Source organism: Ovis aries, chromosome 23 (genome assembly GCF_016772045.2).
Source record: "Ovis aries strain OAR_USU_Benz2616 breed Rambouillet chromosome 23, ARS-UI_Ramb_v3.0, whole genome shotgun sequence".
Lineage (NCBI taxonomy): Eukaryota > Metazoa > Chordata > Mammalia > Artiodactyla > Bovidae > Ovis > Ovis aries.
In genome coordinates, this window is record NC_056076.1 from 29,211,993 (window position 1) to 29,233,533 (window position 21,541).

The 21,541-nt window shown below is 40.4% G+C and overlaps 1 protein-coding gene and 1 pseudogene across 1 annotated transcript in view; one reads left to right on the forward strand and one right to left on the reverse strand.

Moving 5' to 3' along the window:
• Window positions 1–21,541, forward strand: part of CDH2 (cadherin 2) — a 241,598-nt gene that overhangs the window by 199,506 nt on the left and 20,551 nt on the right. The window contains exons 10-14 of the mRNA XM_027960884.3: window positions 26–279; window positions 1,687–1,829; window positions 4,642–4,875; window positions 5,171–5,404; window positions 8,184–8,323. Of these exons, the coding sequence (XP_027816685.1) occupies window positions 26–279; window positions 1,687–1,829; window positions 4,642–4,875; window positions 5,171–5,404; window positions 8,184–8,323 (1,005 nt within the window). The remainder of the gene's footprint in view (window positions 1–25; window positions 280–1,686; window positions 1,830–4,641; window positions 4,876–5,170; window positions 5,405–8,183; window positions 8,324–21,541) is intronic.
• On the reverse strand, window positions 5,565–7,587 carry LOC105604588 (NADH dehydrogenase [ubiquinone] 1 alpha subcomplex assembly factor 2-like; annotated as a pseudogene).

Consider the following 21,541-nt stretch of genomic DNA (forward strand, 5'->3'; position numbering starts at 1 on the left):
AAAATTTTTTTTTTGGTTTTTCCAGCCAATCGACTTTGAAACAAATAGGATGTATGTCCTTACTGTTGCTGCAGAAAATCAAGTGCCATTAGCCAAGGGTATTCAGCATCCACCTCAGTCAACTGCAACTGTGTCTGTCACAGTTATCGATGTGAATGAAAATCCTTATTTTGCCCCAAATCCAAAGATCATTCGCCAAGAAGAAGGCCTTCACGCCGGTACCATGTTAACAACGTTCACTGCTCAGGACCCAGATCGATATATGCAGCAAAGTATTAGGTATCAAATGCCATTTATGGTGTTTTTGCCATTTGCATTATGTTCTATGCTGTGCATAAAATTTTTTCACCATTTGGGTGAGAAATTTTCATTAGCACCCATGCTCCTTATTATAAGATTATTTTAATTATTTGATGAAATTTTTTCAGTGGATCAATGAGTATATTAGACAGGAGATATATAAATGGATCTACTCTTTTATCATTTAAAGAAACAGAAGTTAGCCTCTTTTTTCTGTCCTTGCTCCTTTTAAAACATCTTTAGTAATAATTTACCCTGTGCTTTTATGCCAACCATCACAAAAAGCTTCTCCCATGAGTAAATAGGAGAGTCTCAGAAAGCTTATAACATTTATCTCTTTTCCACACATCCGGAAGAAAAGAAAACTCATGCCAGCACCAAGATATAAGAGCTAATTATTTTCATCCCTCACCTGTACAGTGGTTATAGGACTTATAAAATATATCTGTAAAGATTTCCAGCCTCAGCAAAATCTAATTTATCCTTCCTGATGAGGGTTGGCAGAGCATACCCCACATGACTATTATCCATCGCTGGTGATGGTAATTTTTAAAATTAGCTCATATTTTATTTAACTCCTTTCAGTACTGTTGATAACAGATAACTGTGTATCTTCTTCATTTCTCTGTACACTGGAATCAAGACAGATGAATAGCTAGTGAACAGGTGTATTGAACTCATGTAACTTTTTACCTCTCCAAATGGGATATGTTTTCCAATTCATACATTGGTTATCCAAGCTTGAAAAGCTCATCCCCACCCCAAATAAAAAAGGAGGTAAGCAAATACAGAGAAATCTACTCAGACCACAGGATTCCCCTTGAAGGGTATAGTTCTGAGGTTTGGCCCAGGTGGGCGATCCTAGGATAAATGGGATTACCGGAGCCGGGAGAGGAGGGTGGTCACCTCACTGTGACTGAATCCCCACCATGATAAGGTAGTAAATGTTTAAGGAGTGTTCTGTGATAGAAAGTCAACTTCTATTATAATTTCTCTTAAGCCCTATACATTAGGGCTACTGCTCACTTAGAAGATATATTAGAACTATTTTATATGGACCATTGCTCTCCTATGAACTAGATAAGAGCTCATAATGAGACCTGTCAAATCTGCCCTAGCCCCAACCCACAGTACAGAAACTGAGTTCCTCATCTTTCCCCCTACCGCCTATGTAACATTGACCTCATGCCTGGCCAACACACAAACCATGTTGCCTCCCAAACCGCTGCCACAGAAATGCTTGCATTACAGCTGTTTGTCCCAACCATCATCTACAGAAATACAAGTTAACACGCTGGTTGTGTCTGGGACTAAACCAGAAAAATCAGCTTCCTGTTTTAAATTTCATGTCAAAAGAAATAAACTTAATGCACTTTCATTTTGTAGATACACAAAATTATCCGATCCTGCAAACTGGCTAAAAATAGACTCTGTGAATGGTCAGATAACTACCATTGCTGTTTTGGACAGAGAATCACCGAATGTGAAAAACAATATATATAATGCTACTTTCCTTGCTTCTGACAATGGTACGTAATTAAATATAGTCACTTTATTTGTCCTGGATGTTGTTAAAGAGAGTAGAGCCTCATCACAAATGCATCATCAGGAAATGAGGTTTTCTAGGAAACCCGAATTTCATTCCTTCTAAGGCGCCAATGACCTTCCCTCCTCTGAGGCCCCAGCTTCTATTTTCCATTTCCTTTGGGCTTTCTATATTTGCTGTCTTCTGCAATGAACGCCCCAGGGTCCTCACACCCTCCGTGGTCACCTCGTATTGTGATCACAGGGCTTTGTAATTGTTCTGCCCTGCTACACCTTGATGGCATAGCCGACACACTGTTTCTCGAGGTGGTCATTTTAGATTTCTTCTAATCAGCATGTTTGCTACCATCAGTCTGTCTGTCTTTAGCATTTTTCCTCTAGTTCTCTAACTGTAGTCTGCCATGTCTAGGAAACTCTTAATTTCTTGCATAAGTTAAAATAATTGAATATTTGAGCTTTAGAATGTTGGTTTTGAAAAACATAAACACATAGTTTAGCATCTTTGTTTTTCTTTCTTGGTCTCTTCTGGATTCTAAATGGCCAAGGTTAATAGATAACACTTTTTTCTTTAGATCTATAACATAAAAGTGACACATTAAACTGGAGTTGGCCTCGTTTTAGGTCTCAATATGATATGGTTTAAGAGTGAAGCTTTGAAATTCCACCTGACCTCCCCCTCCCCCCTGGATCCAGACTCCATTTATACGATTTTTCTAACTGCAGGATTAGCAATGAGGTTTTAAATCTGTCCATTTCCTTTTTCTGTTGAATACGGATAATGGTAGCAGTATGTAACTCATGTACAGGGGAAGATAACAAGGCTTGTATACATAAAACTTTTAAAACAGTGCCTGGCACAAACTATACACTCAAGTAATTATTTCTATGATGTGCAAATAGTTTTAAAACTAAATCACAGCCATCTTTTAAAACAGTTTTAATTTTGGACTGTGAATGTTAGCATCTAATAAAAATAGTAGGCTTTTGCTATTTGGTGGCCAAGATGTGCAGTTTGAAAAACATTGCCTGTCAACATTTTTGATAAGAACAGTTTCAAAGAACCATTCCTAATTCTGTATAAGATGATTCAATGAGATCATTATCTGTTATAAATCTACGAGGTGACAAGACCAAAGCAATATTTCTTATCCTTTCTAATGTGAGATCTACTGTTCACATATTTAGAGTTGAAACTTGGTGGGAAGCACTTCTGCCATTTCACATCAAAGCAGAGCATTTGTGTCTGCTTTACATTTTCTGTAAGTGGTAGCTTTCTCCACCCTGAAACTTACAGTAATATATCTTGCACCATTATGCTGAGATTTAAAGAGCTATAAAATTATATGCATATGTGTGAGTTGTGAGTTACAACCAGATTTTTCATTCACCAAGGTGGATTGTTTCCTAATTGAAAGGGTGTTTGATATGAGAGAAGTGAGCAGTTAAATCTGTGTAGCTGTGATGTTTTGCAAATGCATTCGACGTTAAATCACAAGGCTGGATTTAGAGCCCCAGTTCTGCTTCTTAATGTCTGGACAAGCTATTATAATCTCTATGCCTTCATTTCATTATTGATCATTGTTTTTGCTGCTTGCTATTCTGTGAAGTCGTTATGAGAGTCAAATAATATGAAATGTGATAATAAATATGAAAGTAATTCAAACTATAGGGAAACACAGTGGCCCTCATGGTTAAACCACAGTATTAGAATATTGTAAACAGTCATGCTACCCCTCCATCTTAACCTCCCTGCTCTCAGAACCATCCATATTCCTTAGAGAGGTCCACAGAGATTTCTCCTTATCCTGTCCTGAGGAGTGTATGTGTGCGTCTTTCCCGTTTCATGACCTTGGGCAGGTCACTTAAGCCTCTGGGTCTCAGTACACAGCCTTATTTAGAAAATTCCTGTATTTCTATTCTCTTAAGTGTATACAATATATATATTATATAGTTAAATATAATTATATTATATATTGTATATTCAAATAATATAATTATTATGTTTACATATAATAACATTTCCATTACATTTATATATTTATTATATATTTATTCATAAATATTTATAACATAGTAGAGTCCAACTCAAAAGATGAGATAAGTGTAGAGCTAACATGTTATAGTGAGTGGATCTGGGGTCAGGCAGACCCATCTCCACTCCCCAATACTTCTAAGAGGATGCAACCATAACCAGTTTATAGAGACACTTAGGTTCCTGTCTGTTTAAACCAGCTTCATAGGATGGCAATGAAATGATGTATAGAGTGCAACCTAATACTCTCAAGCAAGTGATCCGGCTCCTCCCCAAGACAAGGTCTGTGGGTCTGTAGACTGTTTCAATATTTCAGAGTTACGTCTGGGCTTGAAAAGCACTCTGGGGTTCTTTCATGCACACATCTTGGTTCTCCATCAATGAGTAGGGTCCATGAGATCATGAGGCCCGGGTTTCTGCCTGCTTACATCCCCCAGTGCCTAGAGGAGCCCACTGCACAGGGGGGCACAGAGTAAGTTCAGCAAGGGCACAGGACCACACCTGGTGGGGATGGGGTCTTGTACATGTGCGTTGTTACCTCCCTCTGTGCCTGAACCTCCAGTGGGAGGAGTGCAGGGTCATCCTAGAAGAGGCGCAAGAAGTGGCCTTGTACCAAAACAGCAGAGATGCTGTGGCAACGAGACTTTTCCAAGGTTATACAGTGATAAGGGCTAGAAAGCTAGAAACTTTGAGAGTTTCACTGTAATTGAGACTCAAGGGAGAGAACTGCTGAGCATTGGTTTGTGATTTTTCTCCCTTTTTAGGAATTCCTCCTATGAGTGGAACAGGAACACTGCAGATCTATTTACTTGATATTAATGACAATGCCCCTCAAGTCTTACCTCAAGAGGCAGAGATCTGTGAAACTCCGGACCCCAATTCAATTAACATCACAGCACTTGATTATGACATTGATCCAAATGCTGGACCATTTGCTTTTGATCTTCCTTTGTCTCCAGTGACTATTAAGAGAAATTGGACCATCACTCGGCTTAATGGTAAGGACAGATTCATTATTTGAATATATGTGCATCTGAGAGGCTTTGAAGCCCGGTATGAAAAGTCCATTTATCATCTTTCTCCTTAAATATATTTTAAAAGCTACTTAAAGTTTAAATAAGATATGAAAAGCCCTTAAAGCCAAAAAAAAAAAAAAAACTTTACAGTGCAGGATGGTTGAAACCTGCTTTATATGTACCCTTCGGTACATGATGCAGTCTAGAAAATGCTATGTGTTTTTGAATATTATGATACATAAACTCTCCGACTATATTTTTTCCCTTTATTGTATAGGTGATTTTGCTCAGCTTAACTTAAAAATAAAATTTCTTGAGGCCGGGATCTATGAAGTTCCGATCATAATCACAGATTCGGGTAATCCTCCCAAATCGAATATCTCCATCCTTCGGGTGAAGGTTTGCCAGTGTGATTCCAACGGGGACTGCACAGATGTGGATAGAATTGTGGGAGCAGGGCTGGGCACCGGCGCCATCATCGCCATCCTGCTTTGCATCATCATCCTGCTCAGTGAGTACTTCCTGGTATTTCAGCTTGAAGATCTTTTGCTTCCAGGATGTTTAGCAAAGTAACTTTTTTCTTTACAGTTGGAAAATACAAAGCAGCTTTTTGCTTTTATTGGTTGAAATAGCCACGTAAATATAAATGATGTGATTGGACCGCAGTACATTCACTGATTGTGGCTCTTGCCATCTCGTGGCATCCCGGATCCTGGCTGAAAGCTTTTGCCAGTGCTGCTGGGAGCCACGAAGGTTCCTGTTTCCCAAAGAATGGAGTGGAGGCATGTGCTTTCATCTGAGTTTGAACTGGTGGAGCCAAGAGGTCTCTGTTGCTCTCTTCTCTAAGGAGTTTTTCTTTGCCGTAAAAATCTTCGTTTTTCCTTTTAGTTTCTTCCCTACATTTTTCATTCTTCATTTCTTTCATTGTTTCCTCCATAGTGGGCAGTGTCCTTGTTTTTTTCTGATCCAAGCTTCCCATTCTGTTGGGATATCCCCTACTTCGTAGTCTATTTCTCTTTCATTTGCTACTTCTAGATAGTTCTTTTCTCTAGAATAGTTTGTCCTCTCCGGTTCTTGTACTCAGGGATATAGTACTGTTTGTTCCCAAACTGGTCAGTGCCCACTTGCTCCTTCACTTCCTTTGACAGTACTCTCTGCAAGAGACAAAGCAAATCCTGAGACCGTCCCTGTGCCGTCCCACCAGCTGTGCTCAATAAAAAGTAATTTTTATTGTTGCCTTTCAATGGAATCTAACAACTCTCTTCCATCTCTGAGCAATTTCTCGCAGCCAAGCCCACTTTAGGATGAGTAAAACCCTGAGCATCCTTGCATGCACTTACCTGTTTGCAGCAAACTCAGCCAGCCCACCTCTTCCACGCCTGTTGCCGTTTTCTGATGCTGATCACTTGTGGAGCTGCAGCAAACTTCGTAGACAAATATTAGGCAGTCCTAAGTTGAAGCACTTCTCTTAGGATTCGTGTCTGAATTTATGGCACATAGTTGATGATTTAGGAAAATAAGTATATTGCTTTCCTTTGCTTTCCTTTATAGAAAGCGCAGTCAGCAACCTGCTCCAGTCATGCAGGGATCGAGGTATTTGTTTCTGATGGGCTGCATAAAATAGCAAGAGATTGTATTTCATACAGCACATCGGATAATAGAAATGATTACACAGCTCGATAAATTGTCTGTCTTTAGAGCCAGTCTAGATTAAGGAATTGCTCCTTTTTAATATACTTTGCAGTCTTTGGTTCAGTGGAATGCAGGAAATTAACCACTGGAAAGTACTTTAGGAACCGCTTCTAAGTATGCAGGTTAAAAGAACAAATTGCCTGGACCCTGTGCTGTATTGTTGAGTAGCAGCAGGACTTAGTTTATTGTGCAGTCATGCTATGCACCAATCACTTTCTTCAAAATGTTGGCCATTTCTTTTATGTTTTCTCCATTTACAAGTGTTCTGGTAATTTAGAATCCCGTCCTTTTTTTTTCTAAGCAATTACTGTAGAAGCCTGAGCATTTTTTACTTCCTATGTGGAGACTACTTTGACTATAATTTGAATCCACTTGCTAGATTTAGTCCTGGAACAATGGCAAATGAGATCATGTATCTGGCTTTAAAAGGAGGATATTTACTTTTATGGCCAATAATAAAAATGTGCTCAAATAAGAGTCATTAAATCTTTTTGCTTCAGGATGTAAACTGATAGCTCCTCATTTGAGAGGGAATGCATTCCTAGATGTGCACTTAGGGATATGTTTCAATTTCAACTAACAAGAGGCATACATGCCAACCTTATCAAGAAAAACTTCAGAGCTGGTGGATTGTGGTATGAAGAAGGACTTGAGCCATTCTGAAGGAAAATGAATTGGTGCTGATTTTAACGTCAGCCAGCTGGAAAATTTATGATTCTAATCCTGGTGCAGAAATGTAGAGCAGGAAGTGTTGGCGTTAGTCACTCAGTCGTGTCTGAGTCTTTTCAACCCCGTGGACTGTAGCCCGCTGGCTCCTCTGTCCATGGGATTCTGTAGGAACGAATACCAGAGTGGGTTGCCATTTACTTCTCCAGGGGATCTTCCCAACCCAGGGATCAAACCCAGGTCTCCCACATCGCAGGCACACTCTTTTACCATCCAAGCCACCAGGGATGTTATTTCAGTTCTCAGATAATCCCCTGGCCTTCTTACCTGAAGCATGCTGTTGAGCAAGAAAGAGAAAAAGCACAACAGCTCCATAGAAAGACCCAGGCCCTTGGGAGTCAAAAATCCTTAAGATCACGTCTCTGATCCAGGTCTAGTTTGCTGCAAAGGCATCTTGGCATGCACTCCCCCTCCTTGATACGTGCGCTTCTCTCTGATTTGGGGAGGAGAAAGATGACTGATCAACCGGAATGGAACGGCAATTAAATAATGAATGGCAATTTCACCTGTTGTATATTGTTGTTTTTAGAAGTTCTAATCCATTATATGACGCATAGGCTATCCTCCAGCAAGACAAAGCAAAAGATAAAAATAGTTATTGTCCCCATTTGCAGATAGTAAAACTGAGGACAGACATCCACTCAGTGAAGTCGTAGGGTACTAGTTTCTAAAACAATCCAAACCTTGTTCTCAGGGTGTCTTTCCTGTCTTGTTTCTTGTCGTGTGAGGCTAGGATTAGGTAATAGAGTAGAAGATGCCTTGCAAGTTTTCCAGCCATATGAATATAAATCATAAGTCTTGAAGACTGTGATTAGATAAAGTCAAGTTTTTGAAATTATGTATCCATATGTCTTTACTCTCTTTCTGCCTAGTTCTCGTTCTGATGTTCGTGGTATGGATGAAACGCCGGGATAAAGAACGCCAGGCCAAACAACTTTTAATTGATCCAGAAGATGATGTAAGAGATAATATTTTAAAATATGATGAAGAAGGTGGAGGAGAAGAAGACCAGGTGAGCAGTGTTTTTATATCTCTAAGTGAAATCTTACCATCTTACATTTTAAATGGTGGGGAAAATAGTAATACATACAGTAAAAGAATAGTATCAAATGTCTTTTCCTTGATCACACTATCAAAAGCTTGGTGAATTCTTTCCAACCTGCGCTGCCCATTGAATTTTTTTCTAAAGTGCTGAATGTATTTATTATGAGAACATCATTAACATTGTTTTGAGGAGCCCAGGATTTACACCTAATGCCAGTTATAGCTGTACTGATAAAAATGTTTTTTATTGCAGTTTTTCTTCACTGGATATCCAAAATAAAAGTAGTTTCTGCATTGAGATTTGGATATTTCTGTGGCAGAAAAAGCACAGGCTGTTCACTTCATAAACATTTACCAAGCACAGTCAATAATCTAGGCACTATTTTAATCACTGGGGATACAGCAGTGGGCAGAGCCCACAATGATTTGCACTGAAGAGTCTTACATCTTTTGGCCACTCTGCACATGGCTTGTGGGATCTTAGTTCCCCAACCAAAGTTGAACCCAGGCCACAACAGTGAACGCTCAGAGTCCCAACCACTGGACCACCAGCAGTTCCCACGAGTCTTAGATTATTGAGAAATATACGCAGATAGAGACAATATCTAGTTCACGTCTATATCCGTGATGTCTGTCATGGGGTCTGGCTTATTGTAGTTGCTTAATAAACGTTGGGGCTTCCTTGGTGGCTCATCAGTAAAGAATCCGCCTGCAGGAGATGCAGGTTCAATCCCTGGGTCAGAAAAATCCCTAAAGGAGGGCATGACAACCCACTCTAGTATTCTTGCCTGGAAAATCCCACGGACAGAGGAGCCTGTTGGGTTATAGTCCATGGTGTCACAAAGACTTGGACACGACTGAAGTCATTGAGCACAGTAAACATTGAGCTCATGACTGGCTGTAAAATAACGTGACTTTCTGTGTGTACATAAGGAACTGCCTCCCTGTTCAAGGATGGGAATGACCAGTAGGTGGAAAGTGAAAAATTTTATCTCCTGGGAAGCAACATTTTAGATACCAAAGATCAGTACTATTAATGCACACCAGGCATTCTGCTAAGTACATTAAATGCTGTTATCTCTTAAATCTTTGAAACCTGTCATACCGTACAATGACCATCTCCATTTTCGTGTTAGAAAACAGAGCCTAGAGATGATGTTCAGTCTCTCAGTTGTGTCTGAATCTTTGCGACCCTATGGACTGTAGGCTCCATAGGAGCCCACCAGGCTCCTCTGTCCATGGGATTCTCCAGACAAGAATACTGGAGTGAATTGCCATGCCCTCCTCCAGGGGATCTTCCTGACCTACGAATTGAACCCAAGTCTCTTATGCCTTCTGCACTGATAGGTGAGTTCTGTACAACTAGCCCTACCTGGGAAGCCCTGGCAGGATTCTGTAAACTCATAAAACTGGGAAGTGATAGAGGTAGGATTTGAATCCAGGTCTATTTGATGTTACTGTCTAAACTCACTGGTCTTATCTAGTTCCTTTTGAAATTATCTGAGAGAGATGAGTATGAACCATGAGCAATCACTGTGACTGGTATTTCTTAGGTACATTTGTTACCTCTCATGTCCATTTGCTAATACAAGTGTTGGGGTAGCAGCTGGGTGAAGAACCCAGAATCCTTGGATCTTGAGTCATTATCAGTAAATTCAAGGTACCCTGTCTAGATATTAGTGGTAGGACTGTTAACTTGAAAAAGAGCAAATTTCATGAGCATGAGTTCTCTTTCTCTTCTTTACTCCTTTGAGGAAATAATATATCACTCTCTGTTATACAAAGCACATTCACACCCATTGTTGTGTTTCATCTTGGTGGTGGGCCCATCAGAGTTTTCCATTTTCCGTTTGAACAGGTTTTGCAATTTACTCTCCAAGTCTGTAACTGGCAGAATCAGAAGTCAAGCCCGCAATCTTCTGATATTGGTTTACAATACCTCGACTCTCTCATTTAGGAAAGCTGCATATTTCAAATCTGTTGAAAACTTGACTCGTATGTAAAGCTGTTTTGAATACTGACTAATTAAAGTGGCTCTATAAATATGCCCCAGGGTTTCTTGCTTATGAATGTCTTTGGATATTAAAATTCATGTTTGGCTTAATCCCTCATTAATCTGTCCTTTCACTTTCCTGAGCTATGTTCAAGAACAGCAAACATTATCTGATCACATTATCTCGTAAATCTTCTTCTTGCAGCATTGTGTTTTTCATGTCACTGTACATAATTTTCTAGGCATAAACCTAAACCCAACTCCATGGAGTTTCGGTAGAAATAGCAATAAGTAGAAGGACGCTAGTCATGACTGGATGCTGCATAGAATCAAGAAGCAAGATATTTCTCAGCATCTAAACGTCTGGACCAGGGCACTTGATGTCACCTGAGTTGGCTTTTTCTCCCCCCTTCCCCACCAATGACTTTAAGAAATTGTTTAATGAAGGTTTGTTGTCGTAGTTATTCTAGAAAAGACTTACTTCCATTGCTGGGACTTCCTTCGCTGTCCAGTGGTTACGACTCCAAGATTCCAGTGCAGAGGACGTGGGTTTGATCCCTGCTCAGGAACTGAGAACCCATGTACCCCAGGACATGGCCTTTCCTCATTTTATCCACTTAGATTGATGCTTGATACCAAATGGTAAAACTTACCTATTGCCAGATTTATTAAAACTCATCATAAATCTTCAACGTCTTCTTTATGTGACCCTGAAAGTTATCCTTGCTGCCAGATCAACTCTTGGACACGAATGTGTTTCTTCCTACACCCTTTCTTAAGACCAAGGACTTTCCTGGAACTCTCTCTGTACTGACATCAGTGGCTCATGTTCTTTTTTTTATATAATTATTTATTTATTTTATCTTTGGCTGTGCTGGGTGTTTGTTGCTGTTGCCCGGGCTGTCTCTAGTTGCAGCGAACAGAGGCTATTTTCTAGTTGTGGTGCAAGGGCTTCTCATTGCAGTGACGTCTCTTACGGAGCACAGATTCTAGGGTGCATGGGCTTCAGTAGTTACGGCTCAAAGGCTAGTTGCCCCAAGGATCTTAGTTCCCAGAACAGGAATCAAACCCATGTTCCCTGCATTGGCAGGAGGATTCTTAACTATTGGACCACCAGGGAGGTTCCTTTTTAAATTTTTTTAAAATCATCTCTTTAATGAAATAGTCCTGGACATCTTGTCGCATTTTTTGTTGTTGCTGCCTCTTGGTTCCTTGATGGCATTTTAGTCCAGATTGAGATCCCCCGCCCAATTCTGATCCTGTTACGTTTCCCATTTGCAGTTCTCATTATAGAAGATTGTGACACAATTGGTAATGGATTCTTAATTCAGTCTAATTTTTGCCTCATAATAGTGGAATAAAATATGCAGCATTGGAAGGCTACACCAAAAGTTCTGTCTCCTCTGCCTCTAAAATGATTCATGAAATCCGTTCACTTTCACCATCATCAAGGCCACTGCCTCCACTTAGGTCATAATCATCCCTCGCCTTCTCATGAATGTCCTGTCTTTAGACACACGCTCCATCTGCTCTTTGTTGTTCTTGCTCAGTCAGTCGTTTAGTCATGACCGACTCTTTGTGACCCCTTGGACTGCAGCATGCCAGACCTCCCTGTCCTTCACTATTGCCCAGAGTTTGCTCAAACTCATGTTCATTGAGCTGTGATGCCATCCAACCAGCTCATCCTCTGTCTCCCTCTCCAGCTCCTGCCCTCAACCTTTCCCAGCATCAGGGTCTTTTCCAGTGAGGCAGCTCTTCGCATCAGGTAGCCATAGTATTGGAGCTTCAGTCCTTCTAAAGAATATTCAGGGTTGATTTCCTGGGCTTCCCTGGTGGCTCAGCTGGTAAAGAATCCACCTGCAGTATGGGAGATCTGGGTTTGATCCCTGGGTTGGGAAGATCCCCTGAAGAAGGGAAAGGCTACCCACTCCAGTATTCTGGCCTGGTGAATTCCAAAGACTGTATAGTCCATGGGGTCGCAAAGAGTTGGACACGATTGAGCGACTTTCACTTTCCTGCTCTTTGGAAATTATCAGATCCCTCTTTAGCATGACAGATCTATGGCCGTGCACCTATCATTTGGTGGACTCGCTCATGCCTGTGGGATAAAGCCCTGTGGGAAGGATTGGTGGAGGGCAAAGCTTCCCCAAGGATGTGACTCCATCATGCCTGTGCACTCATGACCACTAAAGCTTCCTTCGAAGTCAAGGTGATTTGTCCTTCCATCATTTAATGACACTTCTTCTCACTCCTCCTCCAGGGATAAAAGCAACTATAGATCTTCTTTCTTCTAGAAAGGGCTTATTAGTTTCCTTATTTTCATTCGGTTAGATCTCATTATGCTCTCAGCTATCTTATAGTCTCAGAAATCTGTGATTTAGTAACATATTGGGCTCATTCTTAGCATTAGAGTATGAATGATAATCTCATGATTTTTTTTTCATCCCAGCCAGAAGCAGAAGGCTTCCTCCAGGTTTAAGAGTAGAACCATCACTCATGTCAACAAAATATGTTTCTAGGACTTCCCTGGCAGTCCAGTGGTTAAGACTTCTCCTTCCAGTGCAGGGGGTGTGGGTTCAGTCCCTGGTGCAGGAAGATAAAACCCCACATTCCTCATGGCCAAACAACCAAAACATAAAAAGAGAAACAATATAGTAACACATTCAGTAAAGACTTGAAAAATGGTGCACATCAAAAAAATCTTTAAAAAGGAGCATATTTCCCTCAGCCCAGAAACTTATTGTGTACCCCACTTCCAGGCAATATGCTCTCAGTTAAAAGTAACCAGTAGTTTTTATTTCTATCGCATAGATCAACATTACCTGGTTTTGGATTTTATTATAAAAATGAATGTCATATACAGTAGGTACTCTAGTCTGGATTCTTTTACTCAGTTTTATCTGTATGACTCATCCATGCTACATTTGGAAGTAATTAATTTTTTGGTCGTTGCCAAATACTATTCTGTTGTGATAATTAACCATATTTATCATTTCTACTAAAATTGGACATTTGAGTGGATTTGGTTTTGAGTTATGAATAAAACTGCCGTGAATGTTCTTAGGCATGTATTTTGGTGCATTTCTGTTGGTATGTGCTCAGGGGTTGAATTTCTAGGTCCTGGAATTTGCATATATGTGCAGGCTTAGTACAGTCTTGGCAGTTTTCCAAGGTGATTATACAGTGTACGCCTCCCCCGGCCACAGAGTTGCATGAGCATTCCAATTGCCCAGCATCCTCAGTAGCACTTGGGTTTTTCTCAGTCTTTCAAAATTTTAGCCATTCTGATGCCTCATTGTGATTTAACTGGGCTGTTCCTACCAACTTACTTGCCATTTTTATATCTTCTTTGTGAAGTTTCTGTTCAGCTTATTTATTGACTTTTCTATAGGGTTATCTTCTTATTGATTTGTAGGAGGTCCTTGTATATTATGGATATCAGTTCTTTGTCAGATGAATGTTTTATAAATATCTTCTGATCTGTAGCTTTTTTATTCTCTTACTGGTACCTTATGATGAAAAGAAGTTTTTAATTTTAATGAAGTCTAATCTGTCCATTTTTCCCATTATAGTTAGTGCATTTATACCTATTTAAGAAAACTTTATCTCCCTGAGCTAATGAATCCCTCCCTAAAAAAAAATTAAATAAAATCTTCTTGAATTATTGTTTAACCTTCATATTAAATCTGCAGTCCGTTTGTAGTGGATTATTCATGTGGTATAAGTTATGGTTTAGGGGTGTCTTATCTTCTTAGAGGGCTATCCAATACTGTTTATTAGACAGATACCCCATCCCCACTGCATGGGAGGGCTTTATTTGTCATAAAGCAGGAAGTTTCATACATGTGAGTCTATGTGGAAGATTCCATTTCTATTTGTGTATTCTTAGTCTGTTTGTCCTGTTTGTCTACTCTTGGGCCAGTACCATGCTCTTTTCATTACTATAGCTTTCTAATGTATCTTTCTATCCGTTAGGATGATTTCTCCAACTGAATCCATCAAGGTTTGTCTTTTAAAGTTTTGGGTAGATTTTATCATTTACTTCTTTTTTCCTTAAGAAAAAAAAAAAAACCCTTTATTTAGTACTCTTACTTTCTCAGTGAATTTATGCCAAATGCTTCTCCAAGTTCTAAATAAGACGCCATTGCTTTTAAATCTGAAAATCGTTGTCGGTTCCTGAGAAATTCAGTTTTGTGAAATATATTGTATACGATTGTCCATAATTCACAAGTGGCTTCCTGTTAGAAATTCTATTTCTTTGAAGCATGCATTAAGCCTTCTTGGCAACAGACTTTGGCTCAAACTTTTTTGTTTTGTTTTTCTTTTTTTAAGACATTATTTCTTTACAAGAGTGAGCCTTGGAAATGGAAATGGTGCCATATTACATTCTAGACAACTTTTGGTCGATTTTTACTACACATAACTGGTATTTTATGGAGCATGGGTGTTACCTTGTGATGTGACTGGAGCCTGTGCTATAGGAAGCAGACAGCTTGTCATGATCAGGCTGTGGTCTCCTGGACGTTTCAGCCAGACAGTCTTACAAAATCATCAGCATCCAAAGATGGGAAGATCTCAGAGGTCAGTGAAGGTGGTCAGTGGAGGCTTGAGGCTATAGAGGAAGGCAGGTCTGCAGCAGCTGTAGCCAGGAGGGTGGGATTCCTAGTTTAAAGCTGGCTTAGCCAAGATCCTTACTCTTGCTGCCAAGAGGAAGTATCCTAAAGGAGCTAACTGCTTAGAAAGAAAACAAAGCAAAACAGTCCTTTACAAGGGAGCCTTTATCTTCCCTGCTGTTGATTACCATCTCTGTTTAATTTCTGTGCCCAAACACAGGTTGCTAGTTTCTCTAACAAAAATACTGAAAATATAGAGCCTAAGAAAAGAGAAATGAAACAGACAAACAAACAAAGCCCTCTATATTTTTCTTCCTTGTCTTAAGTTCGGTGGACTTTTAGTATGTGGAAACTCCCCTCTAGTTTCCATAGTCAGGAGACTAGGTCAGGCCCATCTTTGAGACTGGCATTGGATAGGCTCTGAACACGACCATTATTTCCTCACAGTGACTTTGGCAGTTGCACAGACTCAGTATAATGCCCAGTCTCTTTTCAGAGGGTGAGGTCCCTGCTTTATCTGCTTCACTGCTGGAACCAGCGGGATTTGGGGTGGTTATCAAGTCATGCTTAATTATCCTCATTAGTAAATGTCCTTCAGTGCCCTTTTGGCCGGTGGGACTGGTTGCAGACACTGTATCCTTTTTAATGATCTTCCTATCTAGTTCCTTCCATATCATCATCACTAATAAAATCAGGGTGAATGTACAGTATAACCAACTGATAACACACTGCTTCTAGAACCATCCCCTTCTAGCCCCAGGATGGGAAACAGTAAGTAGTAATTTCCTGCTTTAAAGCTTAGACTTAAAGCTTGTTGTTCTTATGTTAAAGAACATAGTTGTTCTTAAACAAACTATGGTTGTTCTTAGATTAAACATATACTGAATATGTATTATAATATTCACAGTTGTGTTTAGTTGCTCAGTCATGTCTGACTCTTGCGACCACATGGAGTGTAGCCCACCAAGCTCCTCTGTCCATGGGTTTTCCCAGGCAAGAATACTGGAGTGGGTTGCCATGCCCTCCTCCAGGAGATCTTTCCAACCCAGGGATCAAACCTATGTCTCTCGCATTACAGGCAGATTCTTTACCCACTGAGCCACCTGGGAAGTCCATGAATAACTTAAGTACTTTTTCAAAAGAATAAATGTGTTTGATTACCAACTGGAAAGCACTGCCCACCCTGATTGGATTCCTGAGGTTAGAGAATCTCTTCTGTGGTTCTGTGAGAGTAGTGTTTCTCACAGTAACTACGCAGCAGGTTCTAGATCCATAGAATCCATCTGACTCATCCAGCTGTGTAAGGGAGAAGGGGGTCTCTGGACACAGAGGAGATGCAGGAGGTCCAGCAGCTAAGGAAAATGGGACAGGGTGTGTCAGGCTCACCCAAATCCAGGGAGAGAAGGTCTCACCTACCTGGTGTCCATACACCATGGGGATATTAAAGTCTCCTTGATTGAGACCCAGACGTGCAGTGTGAGGAATCACATTTCAGGATAAGAGGGCGTTGTGACAGGGGCTCTTTTTAGTGGCCCAGGATTCTGAAACCCAGGAGACTCAGTTGTGACTGCTGGGATTTCCCTGGTGGCCCAGCAGTTAAGACTTCGCCTTCCAATGTAGGGTGGGTGCAGGTTCAATCCTCGGTGGGGGAGCTAAGATCCGCATGTCTTACGGCCAAAAAACCAAAACTTAAAACAGAAACAATATTGTAACAAGTGCAATAAAGGCTTTTAAGATGGTCCATATCCAAAAAGGAAAGAAAGAAAGAAAAAAGGGTCTTTAAAAAAAAAAGAAGATATGATTGCCATATGAGTGTCAATTGAACTGTTTTCCCAGTGAAATTAGTGTCTTTCATGATTTCTTGGAATTAGGCTCAGTACTTCAATAGATCAGATCCCCGGCATCTCCATGACACTGAAAGCGCTCTCAACAGAGCTGAAGCTCCTGAAATGGAGAAAGAACCCTCAGTTCCTGCGACTCCAGGTTTGGCTTTGAGGAAGAGGGACTCTTTAGGGTGATGACTTAGTTTCACTTCTCATTGATCCTCCACCTTGCCTTTTAAATCGTAGTAGAGTTGAACTTCCTGTACATCTAACCTGTGTCATGCTATTTCCCACTTTCGTGGCTCAGTTCAAGGTCTTTCCCAGCCTAGCCAGCCACCAAGATTCCATCTTAGGACATCTTCTCTTGGGGGTCTCAGGTTGAATCAAGTGGGTCTGCTTTGCACTCTAGCAACATGCTCTGTCTGCTTCTATTTTGAGATTTTATGTGCAGCCCTGGTCCTGACCTTAAACCCCATGAGACCAGGAAATTGTCACATTCATTTTTTATTCCACTCTCTAGGACAGTTGGCATCTGGCAGGCACTGATACATAGAATGTTTGTGCATTGGGCCCTCTTCTGGAATCTCTTAGTTTGCAAGTCTTTCTACAGGGTTCATTGAACCATTGTAGCCTGATAACTTTGTTCTCATTTTTTTTGAAATCTCTAATGCCTTCAGGAAATGATGATCATGTTCATAAATACTTGTGATTCATTAAATACTCGTGATTCATTACATACTTGTTTATTACATATTCTGTGTCAGGCACTGGGCTCTGCTCTCAGTTGATGTGTCTTTTATAATCTTCCCAACAAACCTATGCATTAGTCCAGTTTTCACACCCAGGTCCATGTGACTGGAGAGGCCCAGCTCTTGTGTGGGCTGGTATAGAGGTCAGATGAAAGATGTTTTATTTACTCTTGCTGGTCTATTCCAGGCAGATACTACTAGATAAAACAAGTGAAGCTGAACACTTTAGCCTCAGCTTGTTAGATGCCCACTGCTAATCTTGCCTTAGAATAGGCAAAGAGTAAGACCTAATTAATTTGTTAAGCATGCCTTACAAAATGGAGCCCATTTTGACATTGACAAACGTAGAATCTGGAGAAACAATATGAGCAGCCAAGTTGTTAAGAGATCTGAGGTACAGTCTGGGCAACAGGTACTGAAGTCTAAAATCCAGGCTGGATGCCTAGACAGAAGAATGAGGCACAGGTACAAGAGAGCACCTGGAGACCAAACCAGCCAGTTCCCTGAGACCAGAGATCTCTGCTTGAGCCAAGATGGTCTCTAAAGATTACCCGCCAATCTCAGGACCTACCCCCAGTGTGGGCAACCAAGCCCAACCCTCTGACTCAAGCAGAGAATAGAACTGCTACATTTGATCCTTTGAAATAACTGCTTTACAAAATCTTTCTGCTTTATAAGCAAACTAACTAACAGATGGCTGACTCTGGACATACCTATGGAGACCACTTTCAGCATTTTCATTGTTGGCTGAAGCACACTCTGTTAAATGTGTTCCCAAGTTATTCATCCATTCATACCCACCTGCAAACACCAGAATATATTAGTTATTGAAAGAGTGACACTGATTTCACCAGAGGAAAGTTTCACCAGGAATTTGGGTTAGCACACTGCCATCCCTTTTCCATGCTGTTTTCAAAAACCTTCCTGGCCAGGTGCCTCACAGTGGTAGGCTACAGACAACGTATGTTCTGAACTGGCTGATATCCATTCCCTACTGGGCACTCAGTATTTTTAATATGGACTTGACTTGCATGTGAATTTTTATTTGCTATCCTGATCACTTCACATAAATGAACATCATATTTTATGTAATTCATCTTAATATTCATTCTTCCTGACTAATTATGTTTATCACACTTGGTTTAAGAGGTATGGAAAGCTACCCAATGATAAAGTAGCAAAGATTTGTATGCCAAGTACGTGTTACCGATGTATAAAAGCAAACAAAAAAAAAAAACAGAAACCAACACCTAAGATACCAAGTGGTGAATATGCCAGAGTTCTACCAATTGGCCCAATCTACCGACTATGTGTTTTTGTAAGTAAAGTTATATTGGAACACAGCCTTGCACCAAGTCCATAGTTTACATACTGTCTATGGCTACTAATACACAGCCCCAGCAGAGGTGAAGGATTGGGTTAGCAGAAAAGTTAATTCCGGGTTTTCCCATAAAATAGTACTGAAAAATCTGAACGAACTTTTTGGCCAACCCAATATTTTGACAGACACTCTATGGCTCCCAAAGCCTCAGATATTTACTGTTAAGTCCTTACAGAAAAAGCTGATCTCTGCTGTAGACTTTTTCCGTTAATAAAGTCTTCATTCACTTTTTTTGTCCAAAGGTTGACCACTCTGTAAGTTAGAACAGGGAATGTATGTAATCCATCTAAGTCACTCAGTTAGATCGGAGAGAGCCAGGATTTGAATCTAGATTCTCTGGTTTTAGAATCCATTTTTTTAAAGTCACAGCATGAAGCTCCCTTTTCTGTATTGATTTTATGTTTGCATTTATCTTAAAACAAAGGAAATTCCAAACCGATGTGACATAAACAAGTGAAGGACTTGGTTGCTCTGTCACCATATTCCCAACCAAATATTGCCATTACTTCATTACCTATTTTTAGATTTCCTCCAAGCTAGAATGATAGGTCCTGATAAGATAGAATGACTTTGACCTTATCAGGGTGATGGCATTTTTGTTTTTTGTAAAGTTGGGGCTTGGGGTAAAAATATTACTGAAGATGCATTTGGAAGGTTACACTTTTTGTCTCCCAAGATACATGGTGCTTGAAAGGGTTAAGAAAATCTGTCCATGTATGTAGGGCTGTCACTGAATGACATGGAAAGAATGGGAAACTATAACACAGAATAAAAATTAATCTCAAATTTCTGAAGAAGCATCATCTTTTCGAAGCCCCTGTTGACAGTAAAAATGAAAGGTGTTCAGTTGTGTCCGACTCTTTGTGACCCCATGGAATTCTCCAGGCCAGGATACTAGAGTGGGTAGCCTTTCCCTTCCCCAGGGGATCTTCCCAACCCAGGGACTGAACCCAGGTCTCCCACATTGCAGGCAGATTCTTTACCAGCTGAGCCACAAGGGAAGCCCAAGAATAATGGAGTGGGTAGCCTTTCCCTTCTCCAGGGGATCTTCCCAGCCCATGAATCAAACTGGGGTCTCCTGCATTGCAGAAGGATTCTTTACCAACTGAACTATGAAGGAAGCCCTCAAGTCTGCTGGAAATGCTCTGTGCAGCCATATCCTCGTATTTTGCAGCAGCACCTCTTTCACAGCTTCACTTTCCATATTTTTGGAACAGTTTTACCCATAAAGTCTTATTATATTTATTTTTTAAATATAACCATATATGTGTGTGTGTGTATATATATATACATATATATAATTTTGGCTGTGTCCCTCGGCGGGTGGGATCTTTATTCCCCAAACGCACCCCCTGCATTGGAAATGCAGAGTCTTAACCAGTGGACCACCAGGCAGAGTAGCATGAACAGTAAACCAGGGAAGCAGAAGCAATGAATGTGTTTAATGGAGGCTCAGCTCCCTCCATTGTGGGGAGTGGAAAACTGGTTCTCCAGTGAGACAAACGTGCATGAAAACTGAGAATGGGGAACCTTCATCTGTATATTAAGTCTCCAAATTATTTTATTTCTGTTAGGTTTCTCAGTTAAACCAGAAAAGATATTAGCAATTTTTGTTTGTTTGTTTGGGGGGCTTTCATAATCCAGAGAATCAACTTGGTTTTCCACAGCAGTTCACCTGTGTAGATAGTTACCATCATAACCATATCTCAGTGGGGAAGAAAATCGGGTTGTAATGTAATTTACATAAAGTTGCAAGGGTATTTGACTTACCTCTCAGCAGCTGTGTGGTAATGTGTTGACACCTTATTGCTATTTTATTCGATTATTTTTAATGCCAGGAGCTATATAGGGTGAGGTGATAATGCTCTCCTTTTCTGTCTCCCATTCCTTTTTGAGAGTTTCTTGCCTGTGCCATGGTCAGCTCTTTTCCGGGTAACTTTTTTTTCCCCTTGAGAATTTTGTCCATTTACTTTCATGTTAGTATTTTATTTCTCTCCCTCAGTCTTGAAACATTCAAAATGTTTACCTTACCAGTTATCCATTTTAAATATAGCAAACCAACAAGGACGTACTGTATAGTGCAGAGAACTCCACTCAACATTATGTGGCAGCCTGGATGGGAGGGGAGAATGGATACGTATCTGTGTATTGAGTCCCTTTGCTGTCCACTTGAGATACTCACAATGTTGTTAATCAGCTGTATACTCCAGTACAAAATGAAAAGTTTAATTTAAAAAAAAAATGTTTACCTTATATATTTAGGAATTTGAAAATTTACTTGCCCCTACTGCTTACTGTGAAAGGAATATTTTCCACTTAAACTGCCCCTTGCCTTGGATATAGCAAAACTGGCTCTGTGTTCCACCCCCGGTTCTCACCCATGGAGGCTGAGAAAGGACCGGGAACTTTAAACCCCCTCCCCATGCCTCACATGCACTCAAGTGAAGACTCGGTTCTGACTAAAAGTCAGTGAGGCTTTAGCCAGCTATGCACAGATCAGAGTCCTAGTTCCCCATGCCTTCTTAGCATGATTACCTTGAACTTCCCTTCTGGCTCTTAAAGTGCCTCATGTCCCCCTGCTCAGCAGACTCTTCTATTCATTTCCTTACTGGCCCAGACAATAAGAT